At 49.5% G+C, this 25,831-nt stretch overlaps 1 protein-coding gene across 1 annotated transcript in view; it reads right to left on the bottom strand.

The window, feature by feature from the left end:
• Nucleotides 1-11,884: 11,884 nt before the first annotated feature.
• The window catches only part of LOC134371253 (angiopoietin-4-like), a 33,790-nt gene continuing 19,843 nt past the window's right edge, over nt 11,885-25,831 (bottom strand). The window contains exons 4-9 of the mRNA XM_063088277.1: nt 24,861-25,093; nt 22,064-22,179; nt 19,926-20,027; nt 18,408-18,574; nt 13,217-13,347; nt 11,885-12,045 (exon numbers count right to left, since the gene is read on the bottom strand). Coding sequence (XP_062944347.1) covers nt 11,885-12,045; nt 13,217-13,347; nt 18,408-18,574; nt 19,926-20,027; nt 22,064-22,179; nt 24,861-25,093 — 910 coding nt within the window. The remainder of the gene's footprint in view (nt 12,046-13,216; nt 13,348-18,407; nt 18,575-19,925; nt 20,028-22,063; nt 22,180-24,860; nt 25,094-25,831) is intronic.

The raw sequence follows: 25,831 nt of genomic DNA, 5'->3' as shown, positions 1-25,831 counted from the left end.
TATTGTTTCAGGGTGTATATATAATTCTTTAATCCATTTTGAGTTGACTTTAGTGTATGGTGAAAGGTATGGGTCTAGTTTCATTCTCCTGCATATTGATATCCAGTTCTCCCAGCACCATTTGCTGAAGAGGCAGTCTCTTCCCCAGTGTACAGGCTTCGTGCCTTTGTCAAAGATCAGATGGCTGTAGGTGTGTGGGTTGATTTCTGGATTCTCTATTCTATTCCATTGGTCCGGGTGTCTGTTTTTATGCCAGTACCATGCTGTTTTGGTTATTATAGCTTTGTAGTATAGTTTAAAGTCAGGTAGTGTTATGCCTCCAGCTTTATTTTTTTCGCTCAGTGTTGCTTTGGCTATGCATGGTCTTTTGTTATTCCATATAAATGTCTGGATAGTTATTTCCATTTCTGAGAAAAATGTCATTGGAATTTTGATGGGGATTGCATTGAATTTGTATATCACTTTGGGTAGTATGGACATTTTCACTATGTTGATTCTTCCAATCCAAGGGCATGGGATATCTTTCCATCTTCTTGTGTCCTCTCTAATTTCTCTCAGCAGTGGTTTGTAGTTCTCATTATAGAGATTTTTCACATCCTTGGTTAACTCAATTCCTAAGTATTTTATCTTTTTGGTGGCTATTGTAAATGGGCAAGCTTTCTTGGTTTCCCTTTCTGCATGTTCACTATTGGAGAATAGAAATGCTACTGATTTTTGTGTGTTGATTTTGTATCCTGCTACTGTGCTGAAATTGTTTATCAACTCCAAGAGTTTTTTTGTAGAGGCGTGAGGCTGTTTGATATATAGGATCATGTCATCTGCAAACAGGGACAGTTTGACTTCATCTTTTCCAATCTGGATGCCCTTTATTTCCTTCTGTTCTCTGATTGCTCTGGCTAGTACTTCCAACACTATGTTGAATAGGAGTGGTGAGAGTGGGCATCCTTGTCTAGTTCCTGTTCTTAAAGGAAAAGCTTTCAGCTTTTCCCCATTCATGATGATATTGGCAGTGGGTTTGGTGTATATGGCTTTAATTATGTTGAGATACTTTCCATCTATACCTAACTTATAGAGGGTCTTTGTCATGAATGAATGTTGAATTTTATCAAATGCTTTTTCAGCATCTATAGAGATGACCATATGGTCCTTGTGTTTGATTTTATTAATATGGTGTATCACATTTATTGATTTGCATATGTTGACCCAATCTTGCATCCCTGTGATGAATCCCACTTGATTGTGGTGAATAATTTTATGTATGTGTTGCTGTATTCTGTTTGCTAGTATTTTAGTGAGGATTTTTGCATCAATATTCATCAAGGATATCGGCTTGTAGTTTTCTTTTTTGCTTGTATCTTTACCTGGTTTTGGTATCAGGATGATGTTTGCTTCATAGAATGAGTTTGGGAGATTTGCGTCTGTTTCCATCTTTTGGAATAGTTTGTAAAGAATCGGTGTCAATTTCTCTTTGAATGTTTGGTAAAATTCTGCTATGAATCCATCTGGCCCTGGGCTTTTCTTTGCTGGAGCCTTCTGACAACAGCTTTAATCTCCTTTATTGTTATTGGTCTCTTCAGATTTTCTACGTCTTCATGACTCAGTTTTGGGAGCTTGTGTTTGTCCAGAAATTTATTCATTTCCTCCAGATTTTCAATTTTGTTGGCGTATAGTTGTTTATAGTAGTCTCGAATGATTCCTTGTATTTCAGATGAATCAGTTGTAATATCACCTTTTTCATTTCTAATTTTTGTTATTTGAATCTTCTCTCTTCTATTTTTGGCGTTAGACATGCAGATGGTTTGTCAATTTTATTTATCTTTTCAAAAAACCAACTTTTGTATTCGTTGATCTTTTGTATTTTGGGGGGGGTTTCAATTTCATTAAGTTCTGCTCTGATCTTAATGATTTCTTTCTGTCTGCTAACTTTAGGTTTGGATTTTCTTGTTTTTCTAGTTCCTTAAGATGAAGTGTTAGGTTAACTTGCCATCTTTCCATTCTTCTGAAGTGAGCATTTAATGTGATAATTTTCCCCCTTAGTACTGCTTTTGCAGTATCCCACAGGTTTTGGTATGATGTATCATTATTTTCATTAGTTTCAATAAATTTTTAGATTTCCTGCTTAATTTCTTCTTGGACCCATATGTCATAAAGTAGAATGCTGTTTAATTTCCATGTGTTTGTATAGTTTCCAGAGTTTCATTTGTTATTAATTTCTAATTTTAATCCATTGTGGTCTGAGAAAATACATGGGATAATTCCAATTTTTCTGAATTTGTTGAGACTTGATTTGTGACCTAATATGTGATCTATCCTGGAGAATGAACCATGTGCTGATGAGAAGAATGAATATTCTGAGGTTGTTGGATGGAATGTTCTGTAGATATCTGCCAAGTCCAATTGGTCTAGAGTATTGTTTAGATCTTTTGTTTCTCTGCTGATTCTTTGCTAGATGATCTGTCCAATATTGACAGTGGGGTGTTCCGGTCCCCTGCTATTATGGTATTTGTGTCTATTTCCTCCTTTAGGTTTAACAGAGTTTGTTTTATAAATCTGGCTGCTCCAACATTAGGTGCATATATATTTATGATTGTTATATCTTCTTGATGAATCAGTCCTTTTATCATTACATAGTGTCCCTCATTGCCTCCTTTTATGGATTTTAGTTTAAAGTCTTTTTTTTTTTCTGACTGGTAAGGGGTTCATAACCCCTGGCTTGGTGTGGTCTGCACCACGCTTAGCCAGTGAGCTCACCAGCCATCCCTATGTAGGATCCGAACCCACGGCCTTGCTGCTCCCAGTGCTGCACTCTCACGAGTAAGCCACGGGGCCGGCCCTAGTTTAAAGTCTATTTTATCAGATATAAGAATAGCTACTCCAGCTCGTTTTTCTTTTCTGTTTGCATGGTAAATCTTTTTCCATCCTTTCACTCTTAGTCTATGTGAGTCTTTATGGGTGAGGTGGGTCTCTTGAAGGCAGCATATAGTTGGGTCCTCCTTTTTAATCCAGTCAGCCAGTCTGTGTCTTTTGATTGGTAAATTTAAGTCTTTTACATTAAAGTTGTTATTGAGAAGTGTTTATTTATTCCTAGCATTTTATTGATTATTGTTTGGTTGTCTTAGGTGTCTTTTGTTCCTTTCTTTCTGATTTATTATTTGTTTTCTGTATTTGTTGGTTCCTTGGGTTGAGGATAGCCTTTTTGTTTGTTTGTTTTCTCTTCATGAATGCCATTTTTATTATACTAGTGGGTTTTGATTTTCTTGGGTTTTTATGGCAGTGGTAGTTATTTTTCAGGAACCAAACCCAGTACTCCCTTGAGAATTTCTTGTAAGGGTGGTTGTGTGGTGCTGAACTCCAAAGTTTTTGTTTGTCTGAGAATTATACTATTTGCCCTTCATTTTGGAAGGATAGCCTTGCCGGGTAGAGTATTCTTGGCTGGCAATCTCTGTCTTTTAGTATTTTGAATATATCATCCCATTCCTTTCTGGCTTTTAGGGTTTGTGATGAAAAGTCTGATGTTAGTCTGATTGGGGCTCCCATATAGGTGATTTGACACTTCTCTCTTGCAGCTTTTATGATTCTCCCTTTGTCTTTGAGTTTTGTCAATTTGACTATAACATGTCTTAGAGAAGACCTTTTTGGGTTGAATACGTTTGGGGATCTTTGAGCTTCCTGGATCTGAAGATCTGTGATTTTTCATATACCTGGGAAGTTTTCTGCCACTATTTTGCTGAATATGTTTTCAACGCAATCTCCTTTTCCCTCCCCTTCTGGAATACCCATGACTCGGATATTTGAGCGCTTAAGGTTGTCTGATATCTCTCTCAGATTTTCTTCAATGCCTTTGATTCTTTTTTCTTTTTGTCTGCTTTTGTTATTTCAAACAGCCCATCTTCAAGTTCAGAGGTTCTCTCTTCAACTTCCACAAGCCTGCTGGTTAAACTCTCCATTATGTTTTTTATTTCGCTGAATGAATTCTTCAGTTCAGTAAGCTCTGCTACATTTTTTTTTCAGGGCATTGATTTCCTTGTACATTTCTTCTTTTAGGTCCTGTATACTTTTCCTCATTTCATCATGTTGTCTAGTTGAATTTTCTTGTATCTCATTCAGTTTCCTTAGAATTATCACTTGAAATTCCTTGTCAGACATTTCAAGGGCTTCTTGTTCCATAGGATCTGGAGCTTGAGAGTTATTACCCTTTAGTGGTGTGCTTTCTTGATTTTTCGTATTTCTTATATCTTTTCTTTGATGTTTATTCATTATGGCAGGGGGTTCACAGTCCACAGGTTTGACACTATTGTCTGACTAAGATGTTGCTGTGGTTGCCAATTTGGTATGGCTCCCTCAGTGACTGCTCAGTTGGCCACTAGTGCCTTGCATGTGTGGTTGCCTCGAGTCTTGGGCCTCTGCAGGGAGCCACCTCTCTGGTCAGCTTGGACTCGGCTGGGTTGCTGGATCATGGGGTGGTACCACAGGGTGTGTGGTCTCTGCCGAGCTTCCACCTCCCCTGCTGGATATCTCCCTGTTCTGCATGCACTGGGCTGGGCAACTGGGATGTGCAGAGGCACCACAGAGCATTTGTTCTCTGCAGAGCTTTCCCTTCCCCTGCTGGACGTCTCCCTTCTCCATGCGCGCTGAGCCGGGCTTGGGATGGAGCCGGGTGATGGTGGTGAAGCCTACCTGCTGCTGGATTGTGCAGCCGTGACCCCCACACAGGGTGTGTGGTCTCTACGGAGCTTCCGCCTCCCCTGCTGGACATCTCTCTGCTCTGTACACACTGGGCCGGGCTACTGGATCGCACAGTGGCGGTGTGGTCCCTGTGGAGCTCCTGCCTCCCCTTTTATTTTTGACACGTTGTTGACATCACCAAGATGCGCTGATGTGGGTCTGTACCTCATGTCTCCATGTCCATCCCTTGGCCTTGGATGGGTGAGGGTGTTTCTCACAGCTCACAATTCTGGGACAGCTGCATCTGGCATGGGCCTCAGGCTGCTTCTACTCATGGTGGAAAAGCAGCAGGCAGCCAGCAGGTACCAGTTTTGAAGGCTGGGAAGTCCTAAGTCCAGGGAACACATCTGGTGAGGGTCTTGTTGGTGGGTGGTAACTCATCACAGCAGTTCAGGGTATTACATGGAGAATGGCTTCAGCAAGAGAGAGCTAAAATAAAAAAATATGAAGGGACACAAATGGCTAATAAGCACTTGAAAAGTATTCAATATCATTATTTATTAGAGAAATGCAAATTAAAACCACAGTGACATGCCAGTTTGTATTCACCAAAGTGACTGCAATCAAAAAGACTGGCACGGGACTTTCAATCAAGATGGCAAAATAGACAGTACCCAGTGTCACCCTCTTCCACAATCAACGAATTTACAGCTATTAAAATGCAACAACTGCCAAGCTGGTGTCATTAGAGCTCAAGGGAAGAGGAAGATAGACTTATGGATTTCATGAAGGTAGGAGAAATCACAATGAGAGAAAGAAAGTACTGCTCCAACTGTTTCGAGCCTTGACCACTTCAAGGCTCTCTCTGGTGAGCACACAGACCAAAGCCATAGCTGTGCATTTTGTATGAAGTTGCTTGGAGGCTGCAGAGGAGAAGAGGGCTTTGGTTGTCCCCAGGCCAGTAAGACCACTAACAGGGTTCCCATGGACCCATATAGGAGCAAGGGGCCAGAGACAACTGAAAAAAGGAGCCACTTAGAAGCTGGTGAGTCATTCCAAGGGACCAGCACAGCACTCATCCCACGGGAATTGTTTGGAGTGTGGTGGGTGGGGAAGACTTGCCCACCAGGGGAACATTGGACAAAGCATGGACAACTGATCTGCTCTGCAATCAGCATAGGACCACTCAGTGGAGACTGGTCAGCAATATAGAACTGCAGGGGTGCAGTTTGCTGAAAAGACTCAGGCCCAGGCCAGAGTTTCCACACAACCCAGGTGTACTGGACCTCACAAGATCTGGAAGTGCTTACAAGGTCAACAATTAAAACCTCGCACTGCACAAAAAGCCTTCCCCAGGTAATCAGCAGCAAAGCAGCAATTTAGCTCAACCACAGGGCTCAAGTGCTGGTTCCCACAGGAAGTTCCCCCATTTTAGAAGTAAGCAAAGGACAACAAATTTGTTCCAGTGCAGAGTTGAAATGGTGGGAATAGCAGATAATCCAACACAGAACTGAAGGAAAAAACAAAAAAGCCAGGGATCAGAGGCAAAGTTCTGATATTAACCAGTAAAGGTCTAATACCACCAAAGAATACCTATAAAACCTAGAACGACTGGAAGCCCCCAGGTTCCCACGCCAAGATGGGGAGAGTGCCAAGGGCCTCAACCACATTCCCCCAACATTTGAATCCATCCCAGAGATGACTGAGTTCCTACTGGAAGCCCTCCGGGCTCCCGAGCTTGGGTGGGGCCACCGAGGGCTTCACCCCGCCCCCAATATCTGTATCCAGCCCAATTATGACCACCAGGCTGTCACCAGAAGTGCCCATGACTACTGAGCCAGGGTGGAGGGGCTGAGGGCCTCAGCCAGGTCCCCCAACATCTGCATCCATCCCAGTAATGACGACCAGGCCACTGCCAGAAGCACCTCAGGCTCCTGAGATGGGGTGGGGGGGGCTTGAGGGTCTCAACCACACGCCCTGCAGTCCAGTTCACATCCAGCCCAGGAATGACAAAGCTGCTGCCAGAAACCTTATGGGCTCCTCTGCTGGAATGAGGTGAGTTGCCACGGCCTCGACCATGCCCCTCCTCCCCACTTCCTCATCTTCCCACCCTATTCCCCTCCACCTTCCTCTCTCCCCCTCCACCCCAACTGCTCTGATGCAACATCTTAGAATGTAAATAAAATACTAATAGTAAATTAATAAATTTTTAAAAAGAGAGGAAAGAAAAAAAAAAGAAACATAATTGATTGTACATATCTGTGGGATACAGCATTGAATATCAATACCTGCGTGCAAAATATGATGCTCAAATCAGGATAATTAGTGTCTCAACATTGCACAATGATTAGTCCTCAATTTATATATCAGCTCTTCACAGGGGTCTCCCCTGATCGTCCTAAGTTGGACCTTTTGTAATTCTCTTATTTCTAACTCCTGCTTTTTGTCTTCACTTGCAGTATGTTATTTAATTGGTTAATTTGGTCTTGAAACTCTATCTAATTTGGTTTTGGCCACTCTCTCCCTGTAGCCTGTTCGGCTCTGTGAGCCCAGGACTGCGGACGTTTGTCACGTTAAATGCTCCATCTCCATCACCCAGCGGGGCCTTGGCCTAGCAGGTCCTCCATGCATAGTTGCTGTGTGAGTGAATGAGTGCACGGAGGAATGAGTACGTGAAGGATGTGCCGGGCCTGGATGTCCCCATCAGGCCGAACTCTCGTGACTTGCCTGGGGACCGGATCCCAGACTCCCCGATCTGCAGACGGGAAAGAGGCTCGGAGAGTTCTCCTGAGGTGGGTCAGGAATGTGACAGGGGCTGAAGGCCATTGGGCCTCCCTGCTCTCAGGCCACATGAGAACTTCAGCTGCACAATTCCACATTGACCTGACTCAAGATAGTAACACATTTATGCTAGACATGGCCTGGTCCAGACCCCACTCTCCGAGGGGCTGTTCCATCAGAGGATGCTGATGCTGGTGTTGCCAAGGCAACACTGTTAGCTTTCCAAAGCATCTTTAAATGGGGGAGGTGAAGGCCACACAGACACTGAGGGGAAGGAAAACTCAAAGAAAGGGGCCAAATCCCCCAGCCCCTGAGTGTCTCCTGATGCTGGCCATCCCCTTCCTCTGACAAAGGGCCACTTTCTAGCTCACCCATGGTTGAGGGGTCTGGGTGTACACAGTGAACTCTCTCCCCAGGGTGGGACTGTCTTTGCTGTGAGCATGCAGAGATCTCAGGGATAATGTGTTCTGCTTGTCTGGCTCCATCAGGACCTGCCAGGCACCAGTGGGAAAGGCAGACCGTTCTTGGAGATCTTTCCAGAAAGTTCCCTCAGTGCTTAATATAGACAGAGGGAGCGCCACTCCAATGTTTTTGTGGCAGATTCCAAGATGCCTCCAGAGAGCTCTAGAAGAGGCAGCAGCTCATACACATGAGTACACTGGAGGTGGTGATTGGCTGTGCCACATTGGAAGAAGCCCTTTCCCTCTCTGAGCTCTAATTTCTTCATCACTAAAATGGGGAGAACACTGGTCTGATGCAGGGAGAGGCAACAAGTGTTTTGCATTGGAACCTGCAGGTGTAGGTACTCTAGAAGCCAGGTCTTGTAAGGTGTGGTCCCCAGGAGACACAGCCTGGGCTGGAAGCTATACCAGCCATGTCCCCACTGGCCCTTCTTCTACCCGGGGCCTCTGGCTCATCTTGTCTGCAGCCACTGTGAGTGAGCATCACTGTCAGAAGGGCTTCTGTAGGTTGGCAGGTGCTCTGTCCTTATTGCACAGATGGAAAACTGAGGCTTAGAGGCCAGGGGCTCTGCTCCAGGGGCAGAACCAGGACTGAGAACCAGGGTCTGACATACCTGTGCAGGACACACCTATGTCTTTGACAGTCTGAGGAAACTGGGGATAAGCTAAAGAATGGGGTGAGGATGTGGGGGCAGGGAGGCTGGGAGAGGGATGTATTAGTCCATTTTGTGTTGCTGTAACAGAACACCAGACACTGGGTAATTTATAAGGAACAGGTTTATTTACTTATGATTGTAGGACAGCTGCATCTGGTGCGAGCCTTAGGCTGCTTATACTCATGGCAGAAAGCAGCAGGCACCCTGCAGGTACAAGCAGATCACACAGTGAGAGGAAGGAAGACAGAGAGAGAGGAGGAGCCAGGGTGTTTTAAATAACCAGCTCTCACGGGATCTCAAACAGTGAGATCTCACTCACTACCCCCCTCCCCCAGGGAGAGTAATAATCCATTCATGAGGGATCTGCCCCCATGACTCAAACAGCTCCCAACACTGACACTTTGGGATCAGATTTCCACACAAGTTCTGAGAGGACAAAACATCAATATTCCATCAGGGGACAAAGATGGAGAGAAGAGAGATGGAGTCAGACAGGGAAGGAGGAAGAGTGAACACCTGCTCTTGCCTGCCCAGCATCCCTGCTTCCTAAAGACATGACTTCGGTGGGACTGACCTGACCCCTGGTCCCAGGCCTGATCGTGTGATGCAGGTCTTGCCAATCAGAATCACATTAAATGTAGGGATGCATGTAAACCATTTCTGCCTGGAGAGAATCATTCTTTGGCTGGAACCAGTGGGACAGGGAAGCTCCCTGTCTCAGGAATGCTGAGCAGGGAGGACGTGAGCCTGGGGCTGCTGGAGCCATTTTGTCAGGAGGGACACTGGCTGAGAGTGAAGTCAGCACGACGGATGGCAGGGCTGAGAAGTGGAGGGGACATCATTGCAGAGCCTGGACCCACCATCGGTTGAATGCACTGTTACACTTCCAGGATATGGACTCAGTCCATCCTTAGGATGGAGTTTCTATCTTTTTCCTTAGGACAGAAGGTGAGAAGGACCGATGCATATTTAAGAACAGGTGTCTGAGGGTGACCCCAATCCCATCCTGTCCTGTTGAGACCTGAAGCGCAGACAGGGATTTGGGCCTTCAACCACCCAGAGGAGTTCTGGCCCCAGGGCTCAGAGCTGTGCTCTGTCTCCTCTCCAGCACGCAGCCAGCCTATGAGCTCTGCAGTGCAAAAATAAATTCTGTGGCTGCAAAAGCAAAATGCCTTTTCTTCACCTGGGTACAGGTGAGGGGGTGGCATGCATGGGGGGGGGTCGCCTTCCTCCCTCTGTTCACCTCTTGGGGGACTAATGTTTATTAGGCAGATGCTTCGAGCCAGGCTCTGTGAAGAAGTTTACATACATGGTCTCATGTCCTCGTTGCCACAGCCCAGTGAGAAGGAAGTGTCATCCTCTCCATTTTATAGACATAACAATGGAGGCGTTGACAATTAATAAGATACCCGAGGCTTTGAAAGGCTGAGCCACTGGCCTGGGTCCCAGAGCTGGAGCAGGTGTGTGTGGAGCAGGTGTGTGTGGAGCAGGTGTGTGCGGCTGCAGAGCCCACGGGCGCCACAGCGCAGCAGCAGCCGCCGACTGAAGGGCTGCGGGGCAGATGCGAGTGTGGCGATTCCAGCTGTCTGGCTGCAGCTGCTCCTCAGCACGGACACTATCCCCATCCTGCCTGAAATCCCACCATCAGCAGCCTCGTTCCTTGGGTCTTGAGTGGGGAAAGTGCTGTGTCCCTTGGAGAAGATCAAAGTAAGTCTGTGCAGGGTTTATCCAGGGGATCTGCTGAGAAAGGATCTCAGGGGCCGGGGCAGAGCCAGGGGGGCAAAGGTGTCCCATTCCACTGGCCCAGCCTCATCCAGGAGAAAACCTTCAGAAGACAGAGGTGCATCCCGGTGGGGGTCAGGTGGGGTCGAGGGTGTTGCTGATGATGACAGGGCCTTGGTGGCCTCATCAGGGCTGAGAGGCTGACGCAGTGAAGGGGCTGGATGACAGAGTGTCTGTGGCCCCTTTCTGACTCCAGCCTCTGAAAGAAGCTCATGAGGAGCTCCTGGTCTCTCGAACTCAGGCAAAGGCCCAGGCCTCTCCCCTGCAGGCCTCTGGATGTAGCATGACTGTCGAAGGACACAGGCAGGAGAGTGGTTCTAGCTCGGAGGCAGGACAGCTTGCACCTGGGGACAGGTGTCCTGCCCAAAGGTCTCTGCACTTGAGCCTGGGTGAGCTGGGGTTACAGGGAGTCCTCAGGGCAGGTGCACAGGCAGAGATCCCACTTCCTGCGGCCAGAAGGAGGCTTGGAGAGCACTAGCCCATAGCACAGACAGGGACTAGTTCTAGACACTTCTTCAGGAATGGTGTTTGTCTGTTTTAACCGAAAGTTTCCTTCCTGTTGTTTTTAGAGTCTGTTTGAGGCTGTCACTGTGGTCCGTATAGCCAAAATGGGTGAGTTCAGCTGAGGAAGGGAATGGGGCCCTGGGGCTCCCCCTCATGACAGGTGAGGACCAGTTTTTCCAAGGGCATCTACACCCCCAAGAGACCTCTTGGAGAACCAGGGCCCCTTATCAAATAAGGATAGTTGGAGAAAGTTGGCCACTTGTAGCCCCTTCGTGGGCAGTCACAAGGCACACGACCACATTAAAGGCCCTGACAAGTCCTGCAGCTAAGAATGCCTAGTCACGTTTATTTCACCTGGTCTTTCTCTCACTAAAAGTGATTCTCTGCGGAACACCCCCTAGGACATGCTGGTGGTAAAGGAGTCCCTGTCAGATGCCCTGAAGCTCCTGAGAAACCAGGTCTGAGCTCCAGACAGTGGAGCCCGGAGCCGTGGAGAGTGGAGGGGAAACAGTGACTACAATAGGGGGTGGGTGCAGCCCTTGTGTCCTTGAAAAGAAAACTCAAGGACATCTCAAGGTGAGGGCAGCTTGGAACAGAAGATGGCCTTCTGCCAACCCTGGGGACAGAATCTGTCCTCCATCTGGCAGCTTCCTGCCTGTAAATGCCTGCCCTCCCCTCGCCTGCAATCCCACCGCTGGTCATGTGCTCCTCTGAGGTGCCAGGTTAGCTGTTCCCAGCTCACTCAGGCCATTGTGACCATCAGACTGGCTGGGGGTCCCTGCAGGGGGAAGGAGGGAAGAGGGAGGAAGGGTGCTGCAGAGGCAGGGACCCCTGAACACCCAGCATTTCACAGACTGAGGGGAACAGAGAGGCAGGTGACTCTTCTGGACTTCTGGGGCAAGGAGGGTTGGCTCAGGAGACTCAGGCTGTTGAGGACATGATCTTGGCACTGTGTCCTGCACTTGTGTCTAACTGTCCAGGGGATACTCGTGCAGGCTCCTCCTGTGTGGTCCGGCATCCAGGCCTGGCTGTTTGCTAGACGCCCACGTGACGAATCATCATGCGAGTGGCACGCAGCGAGTAGCTGGAGCCCCGGAAGGAGAACCAGCGGATGCCCTTGATCTTGCCTGTGTGGTGACCCTTCTTGTAGTAGATGCCATTGAGGTTGGAGAGGCCGCAGGCGTCAAACCACCACCCTGGTGGAGGAGAGAGGAAAGAGGCTTTGGGAAGTGGGGCCCAGCCAGAGGGATGATGGCAGCCCCTGCACCCCAAAGAGAACGAAGACTAATCAGGGCTGTTGCCTCCTGTGGGAAGCCAGCTGCACGGGGCTGGGTGGGCGTGTGTGTGTGTGTGTGTGTGTGTGTGTGTGTGTGTGTGTGTGTCTGTGTGTGAGGGGCACTCCCAGTCCTTCTGCACAGCCGGGGCCTCTGGAGGGCAGCAGTGGGCCCCTCTGCTCCTCCTGGCCATCTATCCAGTCCTGTGTCCTGCCTTCCTCCCTCACTGACCCTCTCTACTTGGGCCTCCCCAGCGAGGTCTCCTGTCACCCCCCCACTGGTTTTCAGGGCTCTCTGTCCCTCTCTCAGTCTCTCACACACGGGGTTTGTCTATTCTCTCTCTGATGGTCTCTGTGCCCATGTCTGTCACTCTGTGTGTCACCCTCCAGTTGTGTTCGTCTTGCTCTGAGGGTGCCTGTTCCTCTGTGTCTGGTCTCTGTCACCCTGTCTGTCTCTGGGTCTCTCTGTGTCTCACACCCTGTGCCGTCTCTGGCCTTTCCCTGGGTAGCATTTCCCTCTGCGTCGCTCACTCTGTACTTCTGTGTCCTGGTGCAGTGCTCCATCTCCGCTGTGCTGTGTCTCTCTGTCGGCCTCGGTGTCTCGCTCTGCCTCCATCTGTCCCTGCTTCTGTGTCTCAGGAGGTCTCTCCTCCTATCTCTGTCCTTACTTCTCTGTCTCTGCCTCTCTTTCATCCCCATCTCCCATTCTGTCCTCTGTCCCCACTCAGGGAACTCTGCCTGAGCCATAGTTGGTGTGGAGCTGTCCCCTCCGCCTCCCACTGGTCTCCCCCATCCTGGTCCTGCTTGGGGTGGGGACTAATCAAACATTATGTCTCCCCTGGAGCTCCATCCCCAGTGCCCCTGCAACCTGGTTTCACTGGAAAACTGGTGGGGCCAGCTCTAGGAGGAGGCGAGACCCCGGAGGGGACCTGCTGGGAAGGTACGGGTGGAACACAGGCAGGTGAGCCCGTGGGTGGGCAGGGCTCTGACCTGCACCCTACAGACAGTGTCTGGGTGCAAAGGAATTGGGAGAGGAAATAGGGGTGACCATTCAGGTGAGCCCATGGGTGGGAGAGGTTCTGATGTGCACCTACCTCCAGAGAGCAGCAGGGCACAGTTGCAGTTGCAATTATCGTTGTCTTTGTTGTGGGTGCTGAAGTTGGCATCCATCAGAAACAGGTTGCTCTGCTTCTCCGTTGAACCTCTATACCCACTCAGAGAAAGCCTGGAGACCACCCAGAAGTGGTGATGGGAGAGGGCCTCAGAGTCAAGTTGGGGCTGTTTTGAGGAAGGGCCTCCCCAGGGGCTTTGTCCCAGGCTGGGTTCCCCTCCTGAATTGTGCTCCCTGCCTCCTGCCTGTGGGGGACATTGCTACTGCGTGTGCCACGCCTCCCTTATCTCCCTGAACCTTGGCCTTGGAAGGGAGTGAGAATGATCTGGACAAAGTCAATGACAAGGACAACGGCTGCATTTGTTTTGAGCATCTACTATGTGCCAGGCGTTGTTCAAAGTGATTTGCAGGGCTTAGCTCAGTCTTGTTTCATCCCCAAATCACGCTGTTCCTCCCAGTCTACCCATGAGGAAATGCAGAGCCCAACAGCCACAGAAACCTGCCCAGGGTCTCAGAATGACTGCGTGTCAGAGCCTGATTCCAGCCTGGTGTGGTCTGATGTGGGAGTCTCCATGCATTGTGCTCCCAGCTGGCTGTCCTGCAGTCGCAGCCCCATCACACCCGCTCACATCCGCCTACCTCTTCCAACAATCTTTCCCTGATCACATAGCCCACATAGATCTCTACCCAGGGCTCCCCCAGCCATGTGATTTCGACATCTGCAGCCAGCTGGGTGAGGGTTTACATTTCTTTGCCAGGCTCTGTGGCCCTGGTGAGCATGTCTAGGCCTGCATGGAGGTGATGGCCATGAGATCTGGAGGGCAGAGCACCTGCATTCAAATCCACTCGACAGCTGCATGGCCTTGGGAAGTTCGCCTCTCTGAGCCTCAGTTTCTTCATTTGTAGAAGTGGTGACAACAGTGATACTAACAGCGACAACCTTATGCATTGTGTGCAGCCTCAGTGTGTGACGTGCACAGAGCAGCATGCTCATGGTGAGTGCTCAACACACTTAGGGCTACTTGTGGGAGCCAGGTGGGGAGCAATTAGGAAGGTCCTACTGGAAGGAGCAAGTGGATGGCAGATGTGACCAGGGCGGAGCCTGGAAGATTCCCCCAGAGGTGTCCAGAGGGAACGTGGGGCCTGCCTATGTGGTGCTCAGTCCCCACACCTCTCACCCATAGGCTCCATCTGTTTGTGGTGAGGTGGGGCATGGCCTTCCTGGTCCAGATGGCTGTGACCATCCATGAAGCCTTAACTCTGCCCATAACTCTGCCATCCTGAGCTCACATGGCTGCTGGTGCAAATCACCTGCAAAGAGGACTGCCTGGCCAGAGCTCCCTGGGGTGGGGACAGACAGGCTGGCCCAGGTACTCATGTGGTCCTGGCTTCTCCTTGTGGCTCCCCTTGAGGGCTGAGCCATGTCAGCTTAAAGTCAGGTTCAGGGCTTAGGATGTTTGGGGTCATGTGCAGTCCGGGTGTGGGTGGCATAAGGGCTGCCAAAGTCGTTTGGTCTCATGGGCTCAGTCCAGCAACGCTGGCTTCTGTACTGTCCCCAAGTCCTCAGTTCAGGCTCTGCCTCTCTTCCCTTCCCATCTGGAAGCAGAATGGGGATGTGTGACCTCTGGGGGTGCCCAAGTCATGGACCAGGAACCCCACCTGACCCATTATTCAGATGCACTTTAAGCTTGTTCATGGCTCAGGCCTGAGGAAACCTAAAGCAATACATGAGTCTGTAGGGGATCCCAAGTTATGCATATGAGGTGTGTTTTCCATGGGTCCATGGATCTGTGTGTGAGTCTGTGCATCTGCAGTTGTGAGGATTTGCATTGATGCACTTGCCTGCATGAGGATGAGTGTAGGTTTTGAGTTGCTGCTGCAGTATCTATGGTGGGTCCGAGTGTGGGCTCTGGAGTCTTTGCGTCCGGTGTTATGTGCATGTGTTTACCTGCAAGCATATATGGGAGGCACGTTTGCTCACATGTCTGTGCTTTGTGTGTACTTGTTTGTGTAGTTCTGCACGTCAGAGTGTGTGTGTGTGTGTGCTCTGGAGGCCTAAACATGTATCCCAAGTGTGTGATGAGCCCCTCCACAGTACACGTGTGTCTGCATGTGTCCCTGTGTATCTCTGCATGTATCTTGCACTTGTAAGTGGGTCTGGTTGTGGTGGCGCCTCTGGCAGGCATGTGTCCCATATGCACATGTGCTTGTGCCTTGTCTGTGCCACCCGTTATCCCTCCGTGTGGCCCACTTCCTTTGCGGGCTTGTGCATGCACTGCAGCCAGGCTACGGAAGGACCCATGACTGCCTCTGACAAATAAGGATGCCCCTCCCACCTCCAATGCCCATTCCCCAGCTGCTGAAGCCCACCCATCCCACCCTCTGGGCTTCCTTGTGGGGACCTTCCCACCTAACCAACCAGTTGCTCCTGTAGGATGGGGGCACTGGGAATAGTGTCTGCTCTGTCACTTCTCCCCAGCCCTCCTCTCGCAGTTTCCAGGACTCCTGTGGTTTCTAGGAACTGCAACCCCAGCCCCCTAGGTTTTTCCTGAATTTGCACACTTCCTAATGATCCGTGCATCTCTTGATAGAGTCTGGCTCAGGTTTCAAGAGTGTCTGGCCCAGCTGGAGGTCATCTCTCTACGTCTATTTTCAGAACATGTTCACTGGCTGGGGTGCCCTTCCTATCCTCTCTTTATCTGAAAAATGCCCCTACATTACAGGCATTCCTTCCTCCAGGGAGTCCTCTCTGATTGCACCAGCATCTCCATGCCCACTCTGTTTCCCCTTAGGCAGATCCTGTCCCCCTTGTGTGTGGGATTGTCTCTGGTGGAAACACCCACCCACAGACATACACACCACAGTGGGCTGTGACCAAGTTCGGGGGAAGGTCCCAGGTTGATTCTACTCCCAATGACACTGCCAACACATGCCTGGCATTAGGCAAATGTTCAATATACTGTTATTATTTCATGCTCTGAAGAGGGTCAAGTAAATGTGGGCCCTTTGATCCATGGGCATAACAGCCTGGAGCCATGGAAAGGGAGCTCTCTCGATGACTGAGCTAAAAAACCAGAGAGAGAGCATCAAATTCACATATCAGAGCATGACATGGGGTTCCAAATTTAACACACATGTATATGTTTGTATACATGGACATAAATAATATACAATGTATACATAGATGCAGAAATGTTGAATTTCTGCTTTGAATATATCGTTTGTATATTTCCAGCTTTTGTTTAACACTTCCTATATGTTATGGCAGAGGCTATCCCACTTATGACATAGATATCGTATTTTACAGATGGAGAAACTGAGGAGCAGAGAGCTTAAATAAACTTGTCTAAGGTCATGAAGCCAATATGTGATGGAGTCGGGATTCATATCCAGGGAGTCTGGATCCAGGACCTGTGTTCCTTAGTGCAGTGAGAAACAACTTCTCCCAATATTTTCTCCTCTAGACAAATGGCAGATCCTGGACTAGGGCCACAGAAGTTGCTGCCCAGGAAGTGGGTCAGGGAGATGAGACTTAATGGCTACATGTGTAGGAAAGACTTGGGAGGCTCCCTCAGCTTCCTCGCATGCATGTGCATGTGCCAGGCACCAGGGATGGGAACAGCGCTGACAAGACAGGCCTGGGTCTGGCTCACGCAGAGCAGGCCACCCAAGGGTGTGAAGGGCTGCCTGGGGATAATGGATGCTATATTGTTTGCTAAGTGTTTGCCACATGCCAGGCCATGTTAACACCTTACATGAGGTATCTCATTCAAGCCTCAGGATGCTCTGAATGTCGTAGGTACACCTAGGACACCCATTTTATAGACATGAAGGTAGAGGGATGGGCTAAGGGTCACTCAGGGAGTGGGGATGGAGGCAGGACTGGAGTCTTTGCTTTGGTGTTCAGTGGCCTAAATAGGAGACATCCAGATGTCGTGGCTACTCACTGGTCAGCTGGGAGGAGTAGGGGCCATCCATCTCAGCTCTGACTAGCCCAGACCCATGGCATGTTCCATTCAGCTCTGGACCTTGCACTTTAAGGAGGATTATCAGATTGGGGTGGGTGCTATGAAGAGAAATGTGAAAGAGCCTTGCTGCAGGAAGCAGGGGCATTTAATAAGAGTATTGACTGGGAGGGGACACTAGATGGGGCTCATCTCAGAGAATTCATCCGAAGTGGAATTAGATATTAAGTGATTAAGTGCAGGGGATAAAGAGCCATTCAGAAATTCCTTGGGAGGAAGTGATCTCCCCAGCAGTAGAGCTATTCTAGCATGGCTGGATGAAGATTGTGGCTGTGGAGGAGATTCTAGCATCATATAAAGAACCAGGTGGCATGTGAGGTCCTCTTCAGCCCCCAAAGTGTCTATAAATCCAATTCTACCCTGACTCAGAGATAGCCAGGGCCCAGGGTTACCTTCCGATCCTTGAGTATCTCAGAGAGGTAACGTCATGATGGGGAGACACGAGACTCGGCAGCACGGAGACCTGAGTTCTAACTTGTCACTTTGGGCAGCTCCTTAAGCTCAGTGCCTCAGTTTCCATATTATTAAAGCAGATACAGTAATACCTGCCTGAAGGTGCTGTGGGGAGGATTAAATGAAGTGTTGTGCCTGGAACATAGTAGGTGCTCAACAAATGCTCTGTCTTTTTCCTAAACACACCAAGGACCTGACTGAGGACAGGGTGGGAAACTTGGATGATTCTACACTATCCTCATATTTAAGCTCGTGCTGCTGTTGAAGAGGCAGAGGCACAGAGAAGCCAGAGCTTGACTTCCCCAAGTTCATAACTCAAGCTGGAGCAGAGCCAGAATGAGCCCAGGTCTCCCAGCTCCCTGCCCAGGGACGTTTCCATCTCAGCCAGGGTAAAGGTCAGGCTGGGAAAATCACCTCTTTGTTTTTAATTCTTTGTAAAATGTCTGACTTGTGGTGATTGACCTTGGAAGGCCCCTTCCCACTCTTGGGCTGGTGGCATCAGTGACATTCTCTCCACTCTACCCAGTGAGTGGGACATGCTGAATCGTGACCATCTGCCTCCAGTTCCCGTGATGTGTGCCCAAATGGGAGACAGATGGTAGAAACAGGAGACACCCAGGGACTAAACCTTGGTGCAGACTCTGTAGCCACCACCTGTGGGACTCTAGCCCAACCACCGGCCTGGGCCCATCTCACCTGTACAGCTGCCCCTCACTGCCCAGCTGGAAACTCTCATACTGGGCGAAGGCTTCTCGGCCTTCCCAGTCTTGCAGCTCCACACGCAGAGAGTAGGCTGCCCCGCTGGTGAGCTGGTGCACCACCTCATTGCCCAGCCAGTGCTCCCAGGCCGGGTCTCCGAAGCCCTACAAGGAGGGGAGGGGAGGGTGTGCTGCGTGCCGGGGAGGGGGGCTACTCCCCTGGCTCAGTAGCTGAGCTGGGCCAGGCTCCAGGGTTGCTTATCCAAAACCACTATGCCCAATGATCAAGTTCTGAAGTCCAGTGTGGGCAGACCCGGGGGCAAGAGCCCCACACCTCCTAGAGGAAAAAGACTAAGACTTTCGTAAATGTAAAAGCCTGTTAAAAACAATTGAAATTGCGTTTCTCTGATGCTCAAGATCAGGCAAAACTAATCTGTGGTGATAGAAGTCAGAAAAGCAACTACCTTTCAGGGAGTACTGACTGGGAGGGGGTGCCTGGGGGGGGCCTCTGGGTTGTTGGAAGCTTTGTACATCTAGCTCTGAGTGTGGGTGAATATATATGTAAAAATTCACTGGCCCTTACACTTCAAATTTGTGCACTTAGCATGTGTATTACGCCCCATTAGAAAAATTAAAGAAAAGATTTTAATCAGCTATATAAATAGTAGAGCAAAATTTGTGCAGTGACAGGGTAGCCACAGCAAAATTTCAGCATCATAAAAATGTAAAGCTAGGAGCACTGGGATTTTGTTGTCCCCACACCCGAGCTCATTTAAAGAATTCAGCACCAAGGACAGAGGCACACCTAATCCCTGCTCCCCATTTTAGTCAAGGTGTGGTGCTGATGAACCTAATGGTCGCCATTCAGCACTCTGTTGTGCATTTTTGCATCTGAGTACCCTTCTTCTCTTTGTCATTTTAATGATTGTTTAAAACTTAACTGGGCGAACTTTTTCTTTTTTGCTTTCAAAAACGTTAAGAGCTTTTAAGTCAGCTTGCCCCAAATCCTTTATTAACAATTTAAATAAAAAATTGGAAGACAAAAGGCACTATTTTTCTTCTCCTAAAATGCACGAGGTCTTTGAGCCAGCAATTCCACATTAAAGAATGTTTCCTGCAGGTGTGGTCACAGGTGTGCAACAAGACAAGTAAATTCATTTAACCAATGTAGTCAGAGGTCAGTGGGGGAGGATTATTTTTTTTTGTCCTTTCCTTTGTATTCTTTTTAAAAATTCTTTTAATAATGTATATGTATTATGTTTTCCAAAAATTATATTAAAATAAAGTTAAACTTTCGTTTTTAGGACATATGTCAGAACTTTTAAAAAGAGTGTTCAATTTCAGGTCACGGGGTCCCAGAAAGCGAGTGTGCACCGGGTAAATCTGTTTGAGGGTGGTCAGCTTTACGTGAGCTGATATTTTTCTGGGAAAGAGTGACAGCAAACCAGTCCCTGCTAACACAGCCCCACCCCATGTTTCAGGGCTGAAAAGCTGCTCCTCAGGGCAGCGGTGTTACCTGTTTGTAATCCTCCCAGTTCCGCTGGAAACTCACGCTGCCGTTCTCACGGCGCTGGATGAGGGTCCACCCGCCTCCACTGGCCTCCATGTCACAGAACACCTGGAGGGAACGGGGGCGGGGGGTGCACAGTTGGAAGCTCTTGGAGGCAGCCAGATGCCATGTCTGGGCCGGCCCAAAAGTGACTTGGCTGATGGACCCGCAAAGCCTAACAGTGAACCTGGTGGTCAAGGGCATCGGAAAGGTCCAGGCTCAAATTCCCCGTCATTGCTGTCACTTATCTAAGGTGGTTGGTATGATGCCCTCTCAGAGCCCTCCTCTCCTCGTTTGTAAAATGGGGGTGTGCATACCTTAACCTCTTTGTGCTTCAGTTTCTCATCTAAAAACTGGGGTTGTGAGAATTAAATGAGATCAGTCATGTAAAATGTTTACAGGAACAGGGCTTGGCACATGCTAGGAACTAATTAGATGGAGGCTTTTTACTTGCTACTAAAGCGCAGTTGCTGTAAGGGTTTAATGTCAACAGGGGTGAAGTGCTTAGCTCACAGTGTAGACTCAGGAAATGCCAACATGGATAAGATAAAAAGAGTTCTTTCTCTCACAGAGCTTGCCATCTATCACAACAAAATCTATCAGCCTAACCTTTGTTCACGTATTATTTTTCCAGCCAGTTCAGTACATGTTCAATGTTCAGTGGACACAAACTTTGTGCCTTGTCCTGTACTAGATGAATCATGAGGAATAAGATAAGCCAACCCTCAGGACTGACTCGGTCTGGAGGAGGCTATAATAGGACAGACAGACAGACCATCGATTGCGAACTTTTGAGCAGCTATAAGGAGGGGGCCCAAGAAGGAATCACTAGGCATCCTGGAAGGCTTCATGGAAGAGGTGGCATTGGCAGAGGACATGGAATGATGATCTGCCTGCCAGGTAGACACAAGTGGGAATGTCATTTGCAGTGGAGAGAGCAGAAGGAGTTGGGGCTCTCAGATGGGAAAGGCCTGCTAAGGAAGAGAAGACAGTGGCATCTGCTGCGGGGTAGCAGAGGCTGTAGGAAGGGAAACTGAGGCCCAGAGTGGGGAAGAATGAGCTAAAGGCAAGTGAATCAAAATAAAGCTGGGATTTGAGCCCAGGTCTCCTCCCAGGCCAGCTCTTCCCCTTTATCAGTGTTCCCAAATTTCAGCCATTCACACCTTCCTGAATTCCACCGTAGCTGAATTTACTTAATTTCACATAGTATATTTACTTTAAAAAGATGTCTTTTTTTTATAACTTAAATAAATAGTTAGAGTAAATGTAGTGTAAAAAAATCTTATCAGTACCATAAGTGAAAAACTAGTAACATTTGTCTTTATTCAGGTAATTTTGAAATTAAATATAATAAACAAAACAATGTTATAAAATTCCAGCTGGAAATGTCTGAGACCTCGTAGTTGCAGGGGAATTTAGCAGCAGTGTGAGGAGTGTGACTGACAGTCTGGAGACAAACTGAGCCATGCTCCTTGATGTTTTCCCAAGGGATGGAAGGAAATTGACAAGTGGGTCATGAGGTGGGAACACTGGCTGATTTGTGGCCAGACTCTTCCCCTACTGGGCCAGGCCACAAAACCCCTCCTGGCATCCACACCCTCCTGCGACCTCCCCCTATGTGGTGACTGCACCTTAAGGCACAGGGCAACCCTGGGAGCCTCTGACTGAAGACGATGGGGCCTCTACCAATCCCGGTCCCTAATTTCCCAGGGAAAGGAGCAGAGCCCCAAATCCTGCCTTCATCTGGACTACAAGGAAGCCACAAATTCACTTCTTTGTGCTCAGCCTCTAGAATTTCAGGGTTTATTTGTCATGTCAGCTAGCATTGCTGGAACCAACACAGACCTATTTCGCCCTATTCCAGTTAAAAGCATATCTGGAGAAGAAGCAGGCAAAGGACGTACTTCCACCTCTGTGACTTGTGCTTGCCCCCATGATCTGAGTCCTCACTGGGTCAGGGCTTCCGAAGGCAGGGCCACCCCCAACTTCTTTGGTAAGTCAGATGTTGGACAAAGCCTGATGCTGATGGGGGAGCATGGGATCTGTCTGGGAAGTCCCTTCCTCAGCAGCCTGTGACAGCCTGAGTCCCCAGGGAGTCTCCTAACCTTCCTGGGCTCTGTCATATTGGCCACATGGATGGTGTAGACGCCACTAGCACTGGCCCCAAAGCGCCGGATCTCCGAACAGTCCTGGAACACCTGCTCAGCCACCCTCACAGGGGCTGCAATGGGCAAAGCAAAAGTCAGTCGGAGGTGAGCAAGGAGAGAGGGAAGGGACCTGCCTGTTCTGTGCCAGATTCTGGGTTAAGAGGTGCTGGGGACATGGAGATGAATCAGACCCGGGTCGGGTTCCTAGAGGAGATGACAGAGAGCTGAGACCTGTACAGTGGGCAGCAGTTGTCCAGATGGAGGAGGCAAGGGTGTTGCAGGCAGAGGGAACAGCATATGCAAATGCTCTAAAGTGAGGACATTCCTGGTGTGTGCAGGGGACAGATTGTGGGAGGGGAACCAAGGCTGGGCCAGGGAGAGAAAATGACCCAAACTGTGAGAGCCGAGCCAAGGCCAGAGAGAGCTGTGGCTGTTTGTTGAAACCGAGAGGTTAGGACAAGGCTGGCACAGAGAGCGCCCGGAAGGAAGAGGAGATGAGGCTGAGATTCCAGCAGGGTCAGGTCAGCCTTGATCGCCAGGCTGAGGAGCCGGGACTGTCTGCGCTGAGGACGAGCACTCTTGCCAGTGTGTGGGACGGGGAGTAGATTTAAAGCAGGGAGGCCAGAGAGGAGGCTGCTAGGCTCTTCTGGGGGAGGGTAATTGGGGGATGAGCTGCATGTGGGTTCCTCCCACTTTCAGAGATCGGGACACTGAGGTCCAAGAGTGAGGTAACCAGCCCAAATCACACACCAGATGGGACAGAGCCTTCCCTCCCTGGAGCTCTTTTGGGTGGCAGCCCTGGGATCCTCTCCATAGCCCACCCTTTCTGCTGCATCACCCTGTAGCCCTGGGCATGGGTCCCTTATTCTGCCCTCCCTGGGAGCCAACTGGCTTTAAACGGCCTGTGTTCTTTGCTCTGGACTGCATGATATGAGGAGAGTATTAATTTAATGACCAAAACCCACCAGGGTTCTAGGGTCCTCCAGGCAGGGCCTGGAAAAAGTGACTTTGACAAACTGCATGGATGTAAAATCCCATCTCTGGCTTGTTTAGTGGAATCCAAGTAGAAGTTTGGGCTGTGATTTCACTAGAATCTGATCTCTCTGGGTCGGCCGGTAGGTACCAAAGGATGGAGGCTAATAATCCAGGTGGATGGGTGTCATCACCAGTGAGGGATCAGGGGGCTAAGAGAGGCTGAGACTTTCTGTTTTGGCCTCACACCTGAACTGTGGATCCCAGATCCAGGAACTGGGGCACCTGTGTGAAGGAGGCTGTTGTTCCCATATCACAATTGAGGTGACTAAGTGCCAGAACCCATCCCAGCCTGGCATAAACATGTCTGTGTTGGGAAGTGTCCCACCGTCACTGCCCCACCTGTCAGCACACCCTGGCTCCCCATGGTCCATGAGCAGCTGGAGTCCAGACAAGCAGGGGAAGTTGCTGGGTTAGAGATGAGCAGAGAAGGGCCACACTTTACTCAGTGAGGCAGTGGCAGGGCTGGGAGTTGGCCTGAGATTTCTAGCCACCCTTTCCAAGGCTCTGTCCCCTGTTGTCAACAACAACAGTAATAATAAAAGAAAAACACCCACCACTTATTGTAGTGTTTCTTACATGCCAGATACTGTGAGGGGCATTTTGGGGCCAGAAGAAATATTTTGGGGGGCCATAAGTTTAGGATGGACTGGTATTGATATGCAGTGAAGTTTGACCTCAGCCTGTTCTCCCTCTGAATCTCTTGCCTGGTAATTTGTACCAGTTTTGTCCCCTTTTGGCCAGTAGCAGTAGAATCCCCTTTATGGGTCTCTCTAACTTCACCATTCTCCAATCAGGTTTCCAACGGGAGCTTCCTAAAAGCAGTCCCCCCTTTCACAAGCCTCCCATGCCCCCCACTGGCCTCTGCTTAAAGGCCCCTCTATTTAGCACAGCCTTTAGGCCTTTCTTGGCCTGGAAACTTCAGGGACACCGCTAGCAGAGCTGCTGGCACATAGCAGGCACTCCAGGAATATGCATTTCCATCTCTTTCCTTCTGGGTCCCACAGACACAGGGAGTTGGGCATTTTTGCAAGTGGCAGGAGTCATGACCATGCTATTCACTGGGGTATCCCCAGCACCCAGCACTGAGCCTGGCACACCTGGATGCTCAGTAATGTTTGTTGACTGAGTGTTTGAAGCTGGAACCAGGAATACTCTGAGCATGCCAAGTGGGTCCCACTAGAAGGGGTCAGTGAGTGCCAAGGAGCAGCTGGAAGCCAGGGCCAGCAATGCCTCCTCACTTCTGTTTAGCCTGCTTGGGCTTATGGGCTGTGGCATTAGGGTGACAGAAGTCCTTGGGATGCATTGAGTCTATTCTATAGCTAGGGAAAGTGAGGCTCAGGGAGGGGTAGGGCAAACCCAAGCAAGTAGTGCTGGAGGGTGAATTGTGATAATAACGGGCTGTTGTCCTCCTCACCGTCATCACTTCCATTAACCAGATAGGGATATTGAGGCCAAGAGAGGCACAGGGGCATGCCCAGGGTCACCCATGGTGTCAGGGGTTAGAGTCTGGAATTACTCCTATTAGGATTGTTGTTATTCTCGACATTATTCTTACTGTTTGTTGTTATTTCTATTTTACAGGTGATCGGACATGGATACTGTGTATCCATCCCAATGATGGGTCCCAACTTTGGAGTGGATGGGGAGAGTAAGTGGGGTCTCTGTCTCCTCTCCCTCTCTTCCCCCTCCACCTGTGCCATGGTGCTCCTGAGTCTCTCACCTGGGCCCTGGGCTAGGAGGCCGACCAGGCCTTGCACAGTCTTCAGCAGCTGGAGCTGCCGGGTGTGCAGGAGACTGGCGTTGCTACGGTAGGCGTGCAGGGAGTGCTGCAGGCTGGCAAGTGTGCTACTCTGGAGGCTCAGTAGGTGCTGCAGCTGCTCCTTCTGGATGCGGAGGCTGTCCAGCTCGGCCTGATGCTGTGTCTCCAGGGCCTGCAATCGTGTCTCTAGGTCGCTGTGGGGCGGGAGTGCACGAGGGTGAGCCTGCCTTCCCTGCCAAGCATTCACCCTCACCGCCTTCCCCTGGGTCCTTGTGTGACTCAGCAGTACAGACCCATGTGGAGGCTCAGGGAGATAGAACGTTGTGCCTGGGCTTATGTAGCCTAGTACTCTGGGCCCACTGTAGACACAGATTGAGGAGGGGAGGCAAGAGAGCCCTGGCCCTGGAGGAACATGGATTGGGGTCCAGTAGAGGAAAGACGCTGAGTGACAGGAGCCATGCCAGCCACCAGGTAGCCATTATCAAATGCCAAATATGCTCGCCCTTTGAGCCAGCGGTCCACTCTCAGGAGATATCCTCCATGGAACATGGGAATGAATGCCCTTGGGGGATCGCTTGTAATAGGGATGAACAGAGCAACCTAGACGCCCAACAGTCGGGACGGGCTGAATCTGTTCTGTTTTGCGGTCCCTGGAAATGTTCTGCAGCCACAAAGTGGAAGGAGGTGGAGCACATTTGCACAGAAGTGGATAGATGCCCATGAGTCGGGGTGGAACGACCCTGGCACAGCAATGCCTCTCGGCTAACCTCACATGTGAGAAGATAAAAAAGAGAGACGCTAAGGTCAAGGGTTCGAATCCTCTTATCAACAAGCTGAGGGGGAAGAAAAGAGAGCGAGAGAGAAAATGTAATCACATAAACGTAGAGAGACACCAGTGAACACATAGGAGAAGGCATGGCCAACACGTGGAA

This window comes from Cynocephalus volans, chromosome 1 (assembly GCF_027409185.1).
Source record: "Cynocephalus volans isolate mCynVol1 chromosome 1, mCynVol1.pri, whole genome shotgun sequence".
NCBI lineage: Eukaryota > Metazoa > Chordata > Mammalia > Dermoptera > Cynocephalidae > Cynocephalus > Cynocephalus volans.
The sequence above is the reverse complement of the archived record's forward strand: the minus strand, read 5'-3'. Positions and strand labels throughout refer to the sequence as shown.